This window comes from Labrus mixtus, chromosome 8 (genome assembly GCF_963584025.1).
Source record: "Labrus mixtus chromosome 8, fLabMix1.1, whole genome shotgun sequence".
NCBI classification, from domain to species: Eukaryota; Metazoa; Chordata; class Actinopteri; order Labriformes; family Labridae; genus Labrus; species Labrus mixtus.
In genome coordinates, this window is record NC_083619.1 from 21092212 (window position 1) to 21106578 (window position 14367).

General features: G+C 39.4%; 1 protein-coding gene across 4 annotated transcripts; it reads left to right on the forward strand.

The window, feature by feature from the left end:
• The first annotated feature begins 1726 nt into the window (after nt 1-1726).
• nadkb (NAD kinase b) lies at nt 1727-11588 on the forward strand. Of its 4 annotated transcripts, none has more exons than XM_061045075.1 (12): nt 1727-1878; nt 2797-3090; nt 3195-3278; nt 3837-3966; nt 4948-5056; nt 6128-6213; nt 7111-7213; nt 7340-7491; nt 10076-10175; nt 10291-10448; nt 11200-11282; nt 11374-11588. In XM_061045075.1, the coding sequence occupies exons 2-12, from the start codon at nt 2798-2800 to the stop codon at nt 11531-11533; spliced, it is 1458 nt and encodes a 485-aa protein (XP_060901058.1). In that variant the 5' UTR covers nt 1727-1878; nt 2797; the 3' UTR covers nt 11534-11588. The 4 variants fall into 4 exon arrangements, with proteins under 4 accessions (XP_060901058.1, XP_060901056.1, XP_060901060.1 ...); XM_061045073.1 differs by having other exon boundaries at nt 1738-1982; XM_061045077.1 differs by lacking the exons at nt 1727-1878; nt 2797-3090; nt 3195-3278 and adding an exon at nt 3386-3539.
• The last annotated feature ends 2779 nt before the right edge of the window (nt 11589-14367 follow it).

Consider the following 14367-nt stretch of genomic DNA (forward strand, 5'->3'; position numbering starts at 1 on the left):
TCATATAGTTTTTTTAATTCAAGTTCAAATACAATTAGCTACTCTGTTGTTTCCAAACCCTATATCCCATTCGATATGGGTTCAATATGGATATTTATAATTTATTTGTTGCACTATGTAAACTAAATGTATACTGTGTATACTGTATATAGTATGTCACTTTAAAGGGGACATATTATGAAAAATCCACTTTTACAGTGTTTTTGAACATATATTTGGGTAACCGTCTACTGACCCACAAAATGTGAAATAAATCCATCCAGTCCTTTGTTTGTAGTCTGCATAAGTCTTACAACACAGACAAAAATGCTTTGTTTCAAATTTGCCCTCCTTGTGATGTCACAAGTTGGATTCTGGTAAAAAAAAAACCCTCCCCTCCCTTGATATCTCCACCCATGGACTCCCCCCAGCCTAAAACAAAACTTTTGTGCAGGTCTGCCATTTATATTCTTGCTACAGAGGAGTGATGTCTACTGGGAAAACTCAGGGGGGGAGGGTCATTGCATTTAAAGAGACACACACACCAAAACAGAGCGCTCTGAGAGAGCTGGTTTATACAGGGTCACAAACCTCCACTGGTGCTTGATTCATGTTATATTTTGACCAAAGCACAGCACAGATGTTTCATTTAGACCATAGAGGACTGTTTGACAATATAGAAAAGGGGTATAATATGTCCTCTTTAAATGTCACTTTAACATTGCCTCTTCATCTATTATGCCACTATACCTGTTTTAGTCACTTTAGTCACTTTAAATTGTTGTTACTGGTTCAACTGCTTTTCAGTGCACTTCAATATGTTAACTAATTTAACTTTTTATAGCTGCCTTCTTGTCATTGTATTTAATCTCAGATTCCTACATCTTAATTCTTAATTTTTTATTCTCTATTGTGTTATGTAGCATCACAGTCCTATAGAGGGAAAAATGTCATCTCACTGTGTACTTTGTGTATGGTTGAATTGATAATAAAGTGAACGTGAACTATAGCTGGGCTTATCACTACTTAGAATGCATGTAACAGTGCTGTGAACTTGTTACTGTAATGTCTCACAGTCGGGTTAAACATTGCCAAATTATTATCTTTTCTGTTCACCTCATTGCACTATTTCATCACTGCAACAAATCTACATTAAGCACCAATATATGTGTAAAGTGAGCTGTTTCGTTATCCGCTTATTCATTCTTCTATCCCATAGGCTATTTTATACATTTTTCTCAACATTATTCATTGATATCTTATTTTTGCAGATTCAAAATATAATAACATAACCACACAATGTTTTTTTTTTAAATAACTGTTCTTTGTCTTTCAAAAGTAAAAGTGCTCATAATGTATATTTCTAGTAATATTTTATTACCATACTTTTCTTCTTATAATAAATTACTGTAAATATGTTTGTTCTTTTACTTTTTGCTATTTTGCTGATTCTATTCCTCTATTTTTTAGCTTGATTGTAACAACCACATTTCCCCCACTGAGGGATCAAAACAAGTTTATCTTATAATATTCAAGTACCGGTAATACATAATAAACATAATCATAGATAAGATGACAGTGAAACTACACATGGGCAGCTCGTCTGGTCTCTATCTATCTTAGGTCCCTTGGAGGAAGCAGCAGAGGCGCTGATCCTGCAGCTGATCCTCCTCCGTCCTGCGCACTTTTCAAACCACGCTGATGTTCCTGAACGTCCTACGTCACTCCGGCTCCTCCCCCTCCGGCTCCTCCCCCTCCGGCTCCAGCAGCGTGCGCTCAATATTTTGTAACATGTCAGTTTTAAAGTTGACGCCGGTGGTGTCTGTCTTCATTTGTCACAGCGTCTGAAAACGCTCCAGTCTCAATGAACAAATAGTGAAATCTCTTCTTTCTGACACAGTAAGACTTCGTTTCTTTCAGATGACTCAGGTTAGCTCGGTGGCTAAATAGCTTGCTAATGTAGCGGTAGCTGTTTGACCCCATGGTTTGAAGAACGCTATCAGGTTGGCTTTATTATTTATATTAGTCAGCTGCTTATCAAAGTGTCATGTTGTATATAAAGACTATTAGCTATCTTATACTGGGGCCCAAGGTCAGTAAAGGGAAGAGACAGAGAATTGAACTTTGACTTTATTACATTTTTGTAGTTTAATGAATTCAAAAACACAATATAACTTTGTTATGTTTAACTGTAGTTAATGACTTCAGTGATTCATTTATTGGGTAAACATTTACTCATACAAACCCTACTGTGTGTGTATTTACAGTTTATGGTCCAGACTCAAAAAATGTCTTAAAATAGTTAACGAGGAAAACCCAAAGACTAAAATAGTTACTTATTTATGTGGAAAAAAGGGATATAATACTAGATACACTAGCTTTATTATTCTCTGTAACTTATTTATGGATGCATTTTTCTATAAAATGTGAACAGAGTGAAAACTACCTGTAAATTATTCTTCAGTATCTTAAAGTGATGTTCTCAGAATTGCTTGTTTTGACCATAGACTGTAGATATTAAGGGTTTGACTGACCAGCAGTTCCACAGTGTAAAACATTTAGAGAAATAGAGCAGCAGCAAAAGCTCTTTATTAAGATGGAACCGGATAACGTTTGGCAATTTGCCTTTTCAGGTGACTTTACAATTATACAGCCACCTTGCAGCTGGCTCTTGCTTTTCTTGCAACTCCAACAATTAATTATCTAGCATACAAAGGGATATTTTTTTATTATTTCTCAGACTCATTGATTGTTTTTTTAATTTTTTTTTATCTCAAATATCTTTTGATAAATGTTTCTGTGTTGCTTTCCTTGCAGAATGGAGAATCTAGAGTCCAGTTCATCATCAGGCGCCGTGGTAGTCCCAGACAGAGGCATGGCACAGTCCTCAGCGTCCTCTGGTCAGCTGTTCGAGTCAGCCAGGCCCACCAAGCACAGGGAGCACCCGTCCAAGTCACCAAGGAGACGTAGGAAGGGCACCAAGTCGCAGCGACAGGGGGGCGGTCATGAACAGCTGCTGGGGGAGATCGAGCGACGGAGGTTGCCAGGCCAACATGAGCATTTGGAGCCCTCTGGCTCGGCCAGCGACACAGCAGAAAGCTCTCCTAAGAGGTTTGCCTTGCAGGTTGCCAGCTGGTCTGCCATGCCACTGTTGCCCCTGACATGAGGTGATAGAGTCTTGACTTGCTGCCTCTTTTTTCCCCCTATCCTCACAGGAGAGCACACTTTCTACATGGGCCGTACCCAGCCACTCACTTCGGACCCAAAGCCTGTATTCTTCCCAACCCAACTTCAGTCATGTAAGCGTGAAATAGTCGAACTTTGTGTGTACAGACTTGACTTTGTTTGTGATTGAGGCCGTTGACACAGAAAAGCTTGTGTAACCGCGTTAGATAAGATAAAAACGTGCATGCTGTGATTGGATGGGACTTAAAATGGGATGGGTAACAGAACAGACTACAAGATGCGTAATTTCACTCATGAGTGTTTCCTTGGACTTGATCTGAAAACGCACACAGAATGCCTGTTGTCCGCTACGAAAAGGAGGAGGGAGACAAACGGTAAAGAGGAGGAAGAACTTTTTTTTCTGATATTTGGAGTTTGGACCTCACTCCTTCACTAGTGTCACAACAGTTAACAAATGACAGCAGCTTTTAGTGAGAATAATCTAATCTACACTTTGTTTTTTGAGATGAGGTAAGGCATGTTTATCTGAACTAAAGTTAGGAGATAATGTCAGTCTGCGTTTTGAGAGTCTTGTTCACCATGTATTTGTCTGTTTCTGTGTTTCTCTCAGTATTGGAAATGTGTGCGTGTGTGTTTGATAATTAACTTGTGTCTCTGTTTCTGTGTCTCAGGCACATCCAGGACCCAGCAAGCCAGCGGCTCACCTGGAATAAACCACCTGTCAATGTGCTCGTCATCAGGAAAATCAGAGATGAAAGCCTCGTCGAGCCTTTTAAGGAGCTCTGCAGGTTTCTAGTGGAGGTAGGACATCGCAGGATTTGTTATTATATTATGTTGTGTAACAGTACAGTGTGATCAAGGATGCTGACAAAATACAATAGAGAAACCAGATTTGGAGTGTTTTTGTCGTCTTGAGCCTTCTACTGAAAATCAGAGACCGTCTGTTGTGTGTTCAATACACACTGCCAAACTTTTTCAGAAGAGTTGTAAGGATGTTTTTTCACCCTGATACTTCCTCAACAAATGATCACAATATTTAATCAAAACGTGTGATACGTCTCATGTGTCAAGGTCGTTTTTGTCAGGCATAAGAAAAGGAGTGAAAACAGTAAAACTGCATCAAAAACCACAAAGTGGACTGAGGTGATCATAAAAAGTTCAATATTTACCTTCATCAGACACATTTAAAGTTGGACAATCGTTTTTTCGGTAAGAAATATAGACATTTTATCGAAAGTCAGTGAGCCATTGTTTGAGGTTTCTGCAGGCCTCAAAAATACTGACAAAGTTTTTATTCTGTAAAAAAAAAAAGACAGTAATAACTAAAACCTCAGCGATTAATCGACTGGCCTATAATATCGGCCGATATTAGCTTATCAAGTGAGTATCGTATCGGCTAATTTTGTCGCAGTTATGCATTTTAGCCGTTCACAGGCGGATACTGGACAAGCAGGGAAATCGTTTTTTATTGTCAGTATATTAACTTTATTAAATTGGATCGCCAGTTCAAATGATTTCCATAAGAGAGTTTTGTCTCACTGAGGCATGTTGTCGAACACTGAAGTCAAGGAACAGACTGAAACATTTGTGTCTCTGAAGGGCGCCAAGAAACGAATAAGAGAAGAGGAAATGAGACAGATGTGTAGTGTAGCAGGCCGGTCTCATGCAGGAATCACACATGTATGGCATCGCTCTACTTTACTTCAGAAGGAGGACACTGGGAAGTGCCTGTGTGTTTGTGCTAATGTCACTTAAGCATTTGTGTGTGTGTGTGTGTATCAGGAGAAGCAGATGATGGTGTACGTGGAGCGAAGGGTGGCAGACGACGCTACGCTATCCAAGGACGAGACGTTCGGCTCCATCCGCAATCAGCTCTGCACCTTCAGAGAGGGTGAGACTCCTGAGTGTCCGAACGCCTGCCACACGATGCAGACACACACCAAGTCTGGTGTCATCTATTCAAATACATTTACTTCAAGAGTGAACCAGAGTACAAAATCTGATTTGAGTCTTCTCTACTGAACTCAGAGGAAAATGTTGCTTTGTTTGTTTCATGAATAGCTCACAGCTTTACATCATTTATAATAAAAAAACAGAAGACGCTTAACTTACTAATAATAATAATACAAACATGGATGCCCTGTGCACTGCACTGTCAGTCCTCATGTCTTGGTGCAGGTGATGTCAGGAAACATCATCTTGACAGCAGATGAACAGATGAGAAGAAGAAGAATAACTTCTTTTTATTTTATTACATGCTCACTAAAAAAAACGTGTTTAGCCCGCAAGGCTTCTTTACAAATAATTCTGTTTATATAAAACAGTCAGAGTCTTGTTCAAACTTTTTATGTTTTCAGTTCACCAACTGTGAAGAAGTTTTGCTTTTCTCTAATCAGACAAAACATTTTTTTTTTTTTAATGATAAGCTAAACAAAACATGATGTAGATATCAGTACTGAGTTTAGTTTTTGTTATTGTGGTGTCATATCTCGCCAGTTCAAGTAAAACAAACAATACCTCGATAAAGTAATGTACCTCATGTGCATGGTGTAACAAATTACAAACATGAAAAATGGTCCAGAAATGTATGGGCTGCATTCCATTAAATATTCTTATGAGCTGTTCGTTAGACTATACAAAATAAATGTAGACCAAAGCATTAAAATACAGTATACCTAATATAATCACCCTCTTCACCTCTCATATACAAGCCAGCAAGCTTGTTTGTCTTTTTTGACCCACAATCCTCTGCACATCAGATGATATGTCACATCAGCTGAGCCGCTTGGAGAGCAAACATCACATATCTGTCACATTAATGCTGTAGAAAATGTTCAGCTTTGTTTGGTCGTTGCTTCGTTGTGTTGTGTTGCCACTGCTCTGTTGGATATTCATCAGTTTCAAATCAGATTGCACTGGGCTTAGTTGAATTGGATATATTGCGTTGTTTATTTGCCTGCAGGCTATGATGATATCTCCGACTGCATAGACCTGATCATCTGTTTGGGGGGAGATGGGACTCTACTCTACGCCTCCTCTCTGTTTCAGGTAATTGCACTAGTATCAACTGATCACTGCAGACGGAATCAGCTGCAGTCAGACGTCTCGTACTAAATGAAATTACTTTAAAAGATATGCTGCAAGATGGCTCAGTGTTTATTCTTTTAAATCAAATATTTTAAATGATATTATTACAAGGAAGTTATATTGTATTTCCTCTTTGCAAATGTTTCCGTGTCGTGCTTTTTGTTTGATTTTCTTTTAAGACACTGAAGTAAAAAAAAAAAGCCTTTGATTTACCAGTGATGACTGAAAACAAGTAAAAAGGACTTTTCATGTCAGAGAATTGTGACACCTAGTTGGCCATCACATGCTGAATAGTCAGATTATGAAACATCATTTAAAGGAGCAATATGTAAGATATCTGCTGAATTAAATCATAAAATGACCTTACTGTATAATCACACAGTAAGGAAACATGCTATGTTGAAGTGCTGGCCTCTCTGTCAACAATGCAGCAGTCAGTATTACCTCCTATAGGTTTAAGTCCTGAATGGTCTGTATTTGTTTTGACCAGAGAAGGTAGGCGATTTTTAAAGCCTCTGTATTTTTCTAATAAGCTCCACTAGCAGCAACGTGGTAAAACGATAAATACTGGCGATGCTTTTGAAAAATGGAGAGAGGTTAGATCAGAGGAAGGTTTCAAGACCGATGTAGAGCTGCTTAAACACTTCATTGTCCGTGACATGGCAACCTGTGTGCACATCGACTCTAGAGAGGAAGGGGGCTGATTATGACTTTATTTGTTCATAAGTGCTCTGATAAATGTCTATCAGGTATACCATAATGGATTTTTAACCAAATGTGTTGAGATTATCTTAGTTTGTATCATGAATAGTTCTGTCAATAGAAGAGTTTTACATACGGACTGTTTCCTTCCTGTAGGGCAGCGTCCCTCCTGTTATGGCGTTTCACCTCGGCTCTTTGGGTTTCCTGACCCCCTTCAAGTTTGAGTCCTACAAGACCGAAGTGGCCAAAGTGTTTGAAGGTAGACTGGAGCTTCAAGTGAAATACTATTCTGATGTTAACTTGTCGTCAAAGAAAATGGAAGTCACGTGTTTGCCTATGTTTGAACGTATATTTGTGTGTTTTTTTTTAATTTTTTTTTTTTTAGGCAACGCTGCCATCACTCTGCGCAGTCGTCTGAAGGTGAAGGTGGTGAAGGACATGCTTCATAGAGCAGGCCAGCAGCAGCAGGAACACAATGGACTCCTTCCTCATGGACACACCAACAATGAGGCCGGGAAGGTCACCCTGCAGCTACAGGTAGGAACAAGCAGTGCTTTTACTCTGCGCCTTTAAAGGAACAAGGAAAGGGCAGCAAGTGAGGCAGTTCTCTGAAGTTCAGCTAAGGAGGGTCAATTATTTGAGGTATGATGATAAGGAAGTTAAACGGCTATTTGGCTGTTTATTTACTTAAATACAGATTCAAGTTTCTCATCTTTCCTGTGTCTGATCATTTATTTTGGTCTGTTGAACGTATGCACAAAAGATGCAGCGTCTTCTTGAAGCAGAAACTTTTCGAGGAGGGCCATGAACGGTTATAGCAACATGTGGACTTAAACTGTCTTTCCATCGTGTTACCAGAAAGGTCTCTGCTTCCAGGCAGCACTTCATGATGGTCCACAGATTATGGGATGTCACGGCTTGGTCAATAAGGAAACTCTTGGCTGGTTTTCCAGACCTGTGACAGAATGATCATCGTATTATCATTGTTTATAACTATTATAAATCACTTTCATAGATAATATAATGGCAAACAGCTGTACAAAGGAGGGTCTTCAGCTTTGATTTAAAAGACCTCAGAGATTTAGTAGACCTGCAGTTTTCTGGGAGTTTGTTCCAGATTTTATCTTCACCGTCAAGTTCTAAAGACACAGATAACCTTTAGTCCTTAACAGATTGTCCACTTTAAAACAGACAGAGCTTGAAGTACATTTTTCAATGTCTGCTTTATTCGTTAATGTCAGATTTCAGAGTCACACAAGGATTAAATATGAACCTCAAGATACTTCTTTGTTGTCGTTCATCGTGTGTGAAAATTGTGTCTCAAATGACGTCATGTGTCTTAATCAGTTATTGGACTAATCTTTATGGTTTCCAGCGGCAGTGGAAACACAAACAGGAATGTGTTTAAAGAGGGACTTTGAGTTCCCAGTTTCCTTCTGTAATTATTGCATTTATCTTAATTAATTACTGGTCACCCCCCTCACATGATGCTATAAGCCTGTAAGGACGTCAAAGGCTTAAATGTTTGTGTGTGTGTGTGAACCATTGTGTCATCCCTGGCATGTTCATACGTCTGTACATGTGTTTGTTGCTCAGTGAGCCAGCTGGGTTGCCATGGTGACAGTCATAATAAGTTTGCATATATTGGCGAAAAAAGTCAGACGTTTTCAAAGTTTTTCCAGAGCCTAGTTACTATGGCAACAGTGGCGTCAACAGGGCTGTACATGTTCAATGGTTATTAAATGAGCTTTGATGCGTTCGGTCTGAAACACTGTGTAACTAAACAACCTCATTGCTGCACGCACAAACGAACGAACACACACACACACACACACACACACACACACACACACAGACTTACAGACAATTTGAGCTCACATTACATCACGTCTGCTGGACGGATGTTGAGCTCATCTGACATCAGTACATCTGGCAGTCATCCCTCGCTGCTGCAGCACGCTGTGATTGACTCAGGTGTGGAACATGATTTGTGTGCCGTTGGTCTGAACGCCAGTCTTTCTTTCTCTGCATGTAGTTTCTTGCTGTGATGTTGGAGTGTTATGCTCTGTAACCCTGTGTTTGCTGTTTTGCATTTATTTTATTTAGCTTCAGATTATTATTTTTTAAAATAATTTACATTTTTAACAATTCCCTAAAGTACCTCACACTACGTTGTAGTAACCAGACGGTGAACTCTGAGTTGTTCACTATCAGTGCAAAATAACACAACTTCATAAATGAAATTGTGGGGGAGCCATAACAGTTATGGTATTTCACCTGTAGGTGGCACTACAGTAACATGTAGATCAGTGACCTGGAGTCTTTTTAAAGGAATAATGTATACCCTATTAATAAATCTCAATACACATGTATGTTGCAGTTTTTCATGATGCTAACACACTAAGAAACCTAAGAAACCTTCCTCCCTTTTCAATAAACTGTAAACTCAATAAATTCACATCATCATCAGATTTTACTGGCAAAATCAAACAATCACATCAAAACAGTTAATGTATCTGTGCTCAGCATCAAACACTGTTTTCACATCATACACACATGTCAACAGAAAACACAGCAGTCAGGGACCGCTCGAGAATTTTTAAAATGATTTTAAAATGAAAACGCTTGCATGAACCTTTAGTGCACAGAAGAAAAGCACTGCGCGTCCATCCTGTCTCTATGACAACGGCACCGAGTGACTGACACTGCTCCGTCGCTTTTTACTGCATGTTGTTTATTTGAGATAGTTGTTACTGCGGCAGACATGGAGAAAAGAGGATGTGGGAACCAGACGTGATCTGTGGGCGGTAAAAATATGGGGAATATCATACATTTGGAAAAGAGTGCTGTCTGCTCTTGGAAATGCTCTCTACTCATCCAAAACATTTGAAAAAAGCGGTTGCGCTCAAAACACCAGGTGGACACGGGGCCTAACTGTAGAATTGTTGAAGGTTTTGCCAGAAGTGTCCTTACTTCAATAAATGGGTTTCAGCCACGGACCATCTGGTTCAGAGAATGGGATTTAGTGTTTTAGCAATAATGAAAAACTGTAAAGACTGTGCAATTTAAAAGCAGTGATGTGCTCTGTAATTGAATAATAATCTGTGTGTGTGTGTTACAGGTGTTGAATGAGGTGGTGGTGGACCGAGGTCCCTCCTCCTACCTGTCTAATGTGGACTTGTACCTGGATGGACGTCTTATCACCTCTGTGCAGGGAGACGGTAAGGCAGTCTTCACAAACAACATGGAGAGGAGTAACTTTGAAGTTATAAACGCAGACGACTTTGTAAATCAAGATGTTAAATATGATAAATGTCCTCCCTCTCCGTCCTGCAGGTGTGATTGTGTCCACACCTACGGGCAGCACGGCGTACGCCGCTGCAGCAGGAGCCTCCATGATCCACCCTAATGTACCGGCCATCATGGTTACCCCCATCTGCCCACACTCGCTCTCCTTCAGGCCCATCGTTGTCCCTGCTGGGGTGGAGCTCATGGTGAGATTGAGAGCCTTGATATTCTTCATTGATGCAGGAGAGGGGACTCTTTTTGAGCGTTTTCTGTCACTCTATTGTTTTATTCAGGGTTGTCTTGTAAAGAATGGTAGAGCTTTTTGCGCAGTACTAATAAATGATTTTGTTTTGCTGACAGTCAGTTAGGCGCAGTAGATTAACATCTGTTTTTATTTCTCCTTCTCTGACATCAACTGTTGCACAGTCCTAAATGAAATCCTTAAACGTTCCTCCCAGTTAAAAGTCTCCCTGTCTGTTATGTCATGGCTGTGTCATGAAGTTTCCATGCGTTAATGTTTGACGGACTGCCAGCAGCACGTGTGTTTACTCTTCTGAGGTACAGTAGTGCTCAAGGCCATCACTCTCACATTCATGGTATCATTGTGTTCCTGAGCTGAGGAGCGACACATTACCTAATCGCTCACGTACATTTTCTATCATATATATTTACACGGCCACTTTTTTTTAGACACACTATCCGCACGGATCTAGGGAGGCATCAGCCACCACTTTCTATTGGATGAATGATTTCCATGAAAATCCCTGTGGTGCCTTTATAATAAATACTAATGGTTTAGATATTCATCTGACTTTAATACAGACGATTAAATCTAACATATTAATCGTTTTTTAATTTCCATAAACTACCTCAAGAACACTAGATATCTATTTGTTATCTCAAGAGAGTGAAGCATGTTTCTCATGATACGGGCTCGGGTTCTTCTCCCTGAAACAGATCACGTTGTCCCCTGACGCCAGAAACACCGCCTGGGTGTCGTTTGACGGCAGAAAGAGACAGGAGATTCAACACGGAGACTGGTAAAGATCATTCTCAGCCGTTGGTCTTTTGACTGATTTCTTTTTCTCTCAGTTAAAGAACCGGTTGTCTTGAATTCTTTCTTCTCAACAGTATAAAGATCACCACGTCTTGTTACCCGGTGCCCTCCATCTGTTGCCACGACCTGGTGTACGACTGGTTCGAGAGCCTGGCTCAGTGTTTGCACTGGAACGTACGCAAGAGGCAGGCGAGACTGGCCGACGTCTCCGACTCATCGGACACAGAAAACTGAACCAGCGGGGACTTATTTATTTATTTTTTACACCTGTTAAAGACGTTACTTTAAAGACATCCATCTTTAAAGTCATCGTTCAGTTAATTTAACGACACAACTAGTTACATCAGTGTTACGTTTGTAATTTAGATAGCATGTACGGAGAGTACAGTATGCTGTGCTCGCAGTTATGTTTCAATCAGAGTACGCATCCCATTACATTCCATTACACACACACACACACACACACACACACACACACACACACACACACACACACACACACACACACACACACACACACACACACACACACACACACACACACACACACACACACACACACACACACACACACACGTGTCGCTTACAGGGAGAGCATGTTTCTCACCTAGAAAAAAAACCTGTTTTCAATGAATGAAGTTTTTTTTTGGGGGGCTTGAAGCACTTAATCATCTTTGTGACGATCAGTGTGAAAGCTTTAAGCCCTTCTCTCAGATTAGATGTAGAAACATGAAATGTCTGTAAATCTACTATGTGTACATATCAGATGCTAGGATCGATTTATTTAACGTCATATTTATGTGATATTTATATATTTACAATATGTCAGCTTAAAAAAAAAACAACGTCGAACTGTTTTTCATTACTGGGTTAGCCAAAGACTCTTGTGACTGTTCTGTTCAAACATCCAGAGCGAAGAGACTTTCTGTGGATCATACCAGTAGCTGTGAAGGATTTGATTTTATTTATTTTGAAGTAGTTTTCATAAATGTGTGATTTATTGCTTCCAGTCAGATTGCATGATGTGAAACAAAAAAGAAAGAGTTCCACAGGCCATGTCGTTTTTCATGATCATAAATAAACTCAAGTATAAACGATCAAATTTTGGACAGAACTATGATCGGATTATTTCATATTCTCTCAGCATCACCTTTTATTAAACACATTGACATCAAGTGTTCAATTGTCAGGAGTGGATAAGTGGTCTTTATTTATTGTAGGCGTACATCGAGTTCTTATAACGTGATAAAAAAAAAGAGGAAACACTTTGATGCTTTCTATATTTTTATTGCAATGATAAGATACAGATATATATCCAGACATCCAGTTTCATTAAATTATACTCCAATATTGCATGTGACAGTCTTCAGAATGACATTTCTTTTTTTTTCTTGACCAGAGATAAAACACAGATGTTTGAACTATTTCACTTTTGATTTTCCCCAGAAATGTGCGATGAGAAGCAGCAGCGTAAAGAGTCAGAATAATACTACAATATACAACAGACCGATACTGTGCAATAGTCAAGAACAACTGGGAGAAGTATTTCTTTTTTTTTTTCTCTCTCTCTCTCTTTTGTGTAATGCCAAACTCTGGGAGTACAGTGGCTGGCAGGATGTAGGGATAGATGCACTTTGCCCAATTTGGGGAGGAAAAACGAAACACGACAGATGTTAGAAAGAAAAACGAGGGGTTGTGAGTCTCACAGCCGGAGAGCTACGAGCCTCAGCGGGGTTACAGTAGAACAAACTAGTAGATTTAGTGCGGTGAGTTCACTTGGTAAGCATCTGTATAGGGCTGTGTGAAATATACTCAGGTATTGTCGAATTCTTTAGGAAACCATTTGGGTTGCTGTTAATGACGCTTTGTTTGTAGTGAGAGAAATACAGACGACCCCACTACACCACACATTCAATGTTAAGGTGGCAAATGTACAAAGAAAATAATGAAAAACTGTTAATAAATCCACCGCTTTCTAACCCCAGAAGTTGCCTTTAAATAACGAGTACATTTCTTTTGATGGTCGTATAAAACAAAAACAAAGAGGAGCGTTACAAACACTCCAACACCTCCTAATACAAAAAGAGAAAAAGCTGAAAAAAGGTTTTTATAATTTTTTTTTAGACTGCAAGTATATCTTTGATATATATCGATAGAATCCATATATAAATGATACATTTCTATTTTTTTTATACTTAAATATAATCCTCGCTATGACTACAAAGGGCGTCTAAGACGGTTCTAGGCTGCAGTGGATGCGACGGAGCAGCTTGGACCACAGGCTTCCACTGGAAATGTCACTGCAACTTCGGATTATTCAGACCCGGATAAGTCAGCGGACCATTTTGACATGTCATTGGTTTGACTTTTAATTACATCCTCACAAGTTGAGAGTCTTCATATAACCTTTTTTTTTTTGTGTCAGTCAAAAACCCTGTGACTCATTAACCAAACATGACCAAGGCAGCAGATCATTAGAGAGGCTGAAATTAGCAAATGTTTGATAAATCAATAAGGGATTTAATACTTCAAGTCATTGATTAATCGACTAAGCGTTCCTGCTCAGTGGAACTAGATTCATGAAACGTCGCAATTTCCACACGACCACACAAATCCGGTTTGGATGACTTGGAGAGCAAACACCTTTTAAACGGTTTCATTGAGACCAAAAAAATCTTTGTCATAGATTAAACCTAACAGCCGGTGCGTTTTCTTTTTAACCTTTATTTTTCCAAACATCGTAGATCTGAGGAGGTATCACTGCAGTTACAAAATGAAACTAAGTAAAGACATGTAACTTTAACATGGTAGCTTGCTCTCGCACTCTGTTTTAAATCAGCATGCTTAACATCAGTATTAGATGTGTTTGGCACTAAACGTTTCATTGATGTCTTGGTTCCTGTTTGCAAATAGGCTTAAATATCTTCTAGATTTAGTTGTACAACAAATGCTGAAATCTTTTTCTAAAAAAGAAAATTACGTTCGCCAGCTGTGTCCCAGTTTACTCTTACAGATGAGTTCCACATTAAAAATGAACTAGACTGTGAGAGGATTGCACTATGAACACC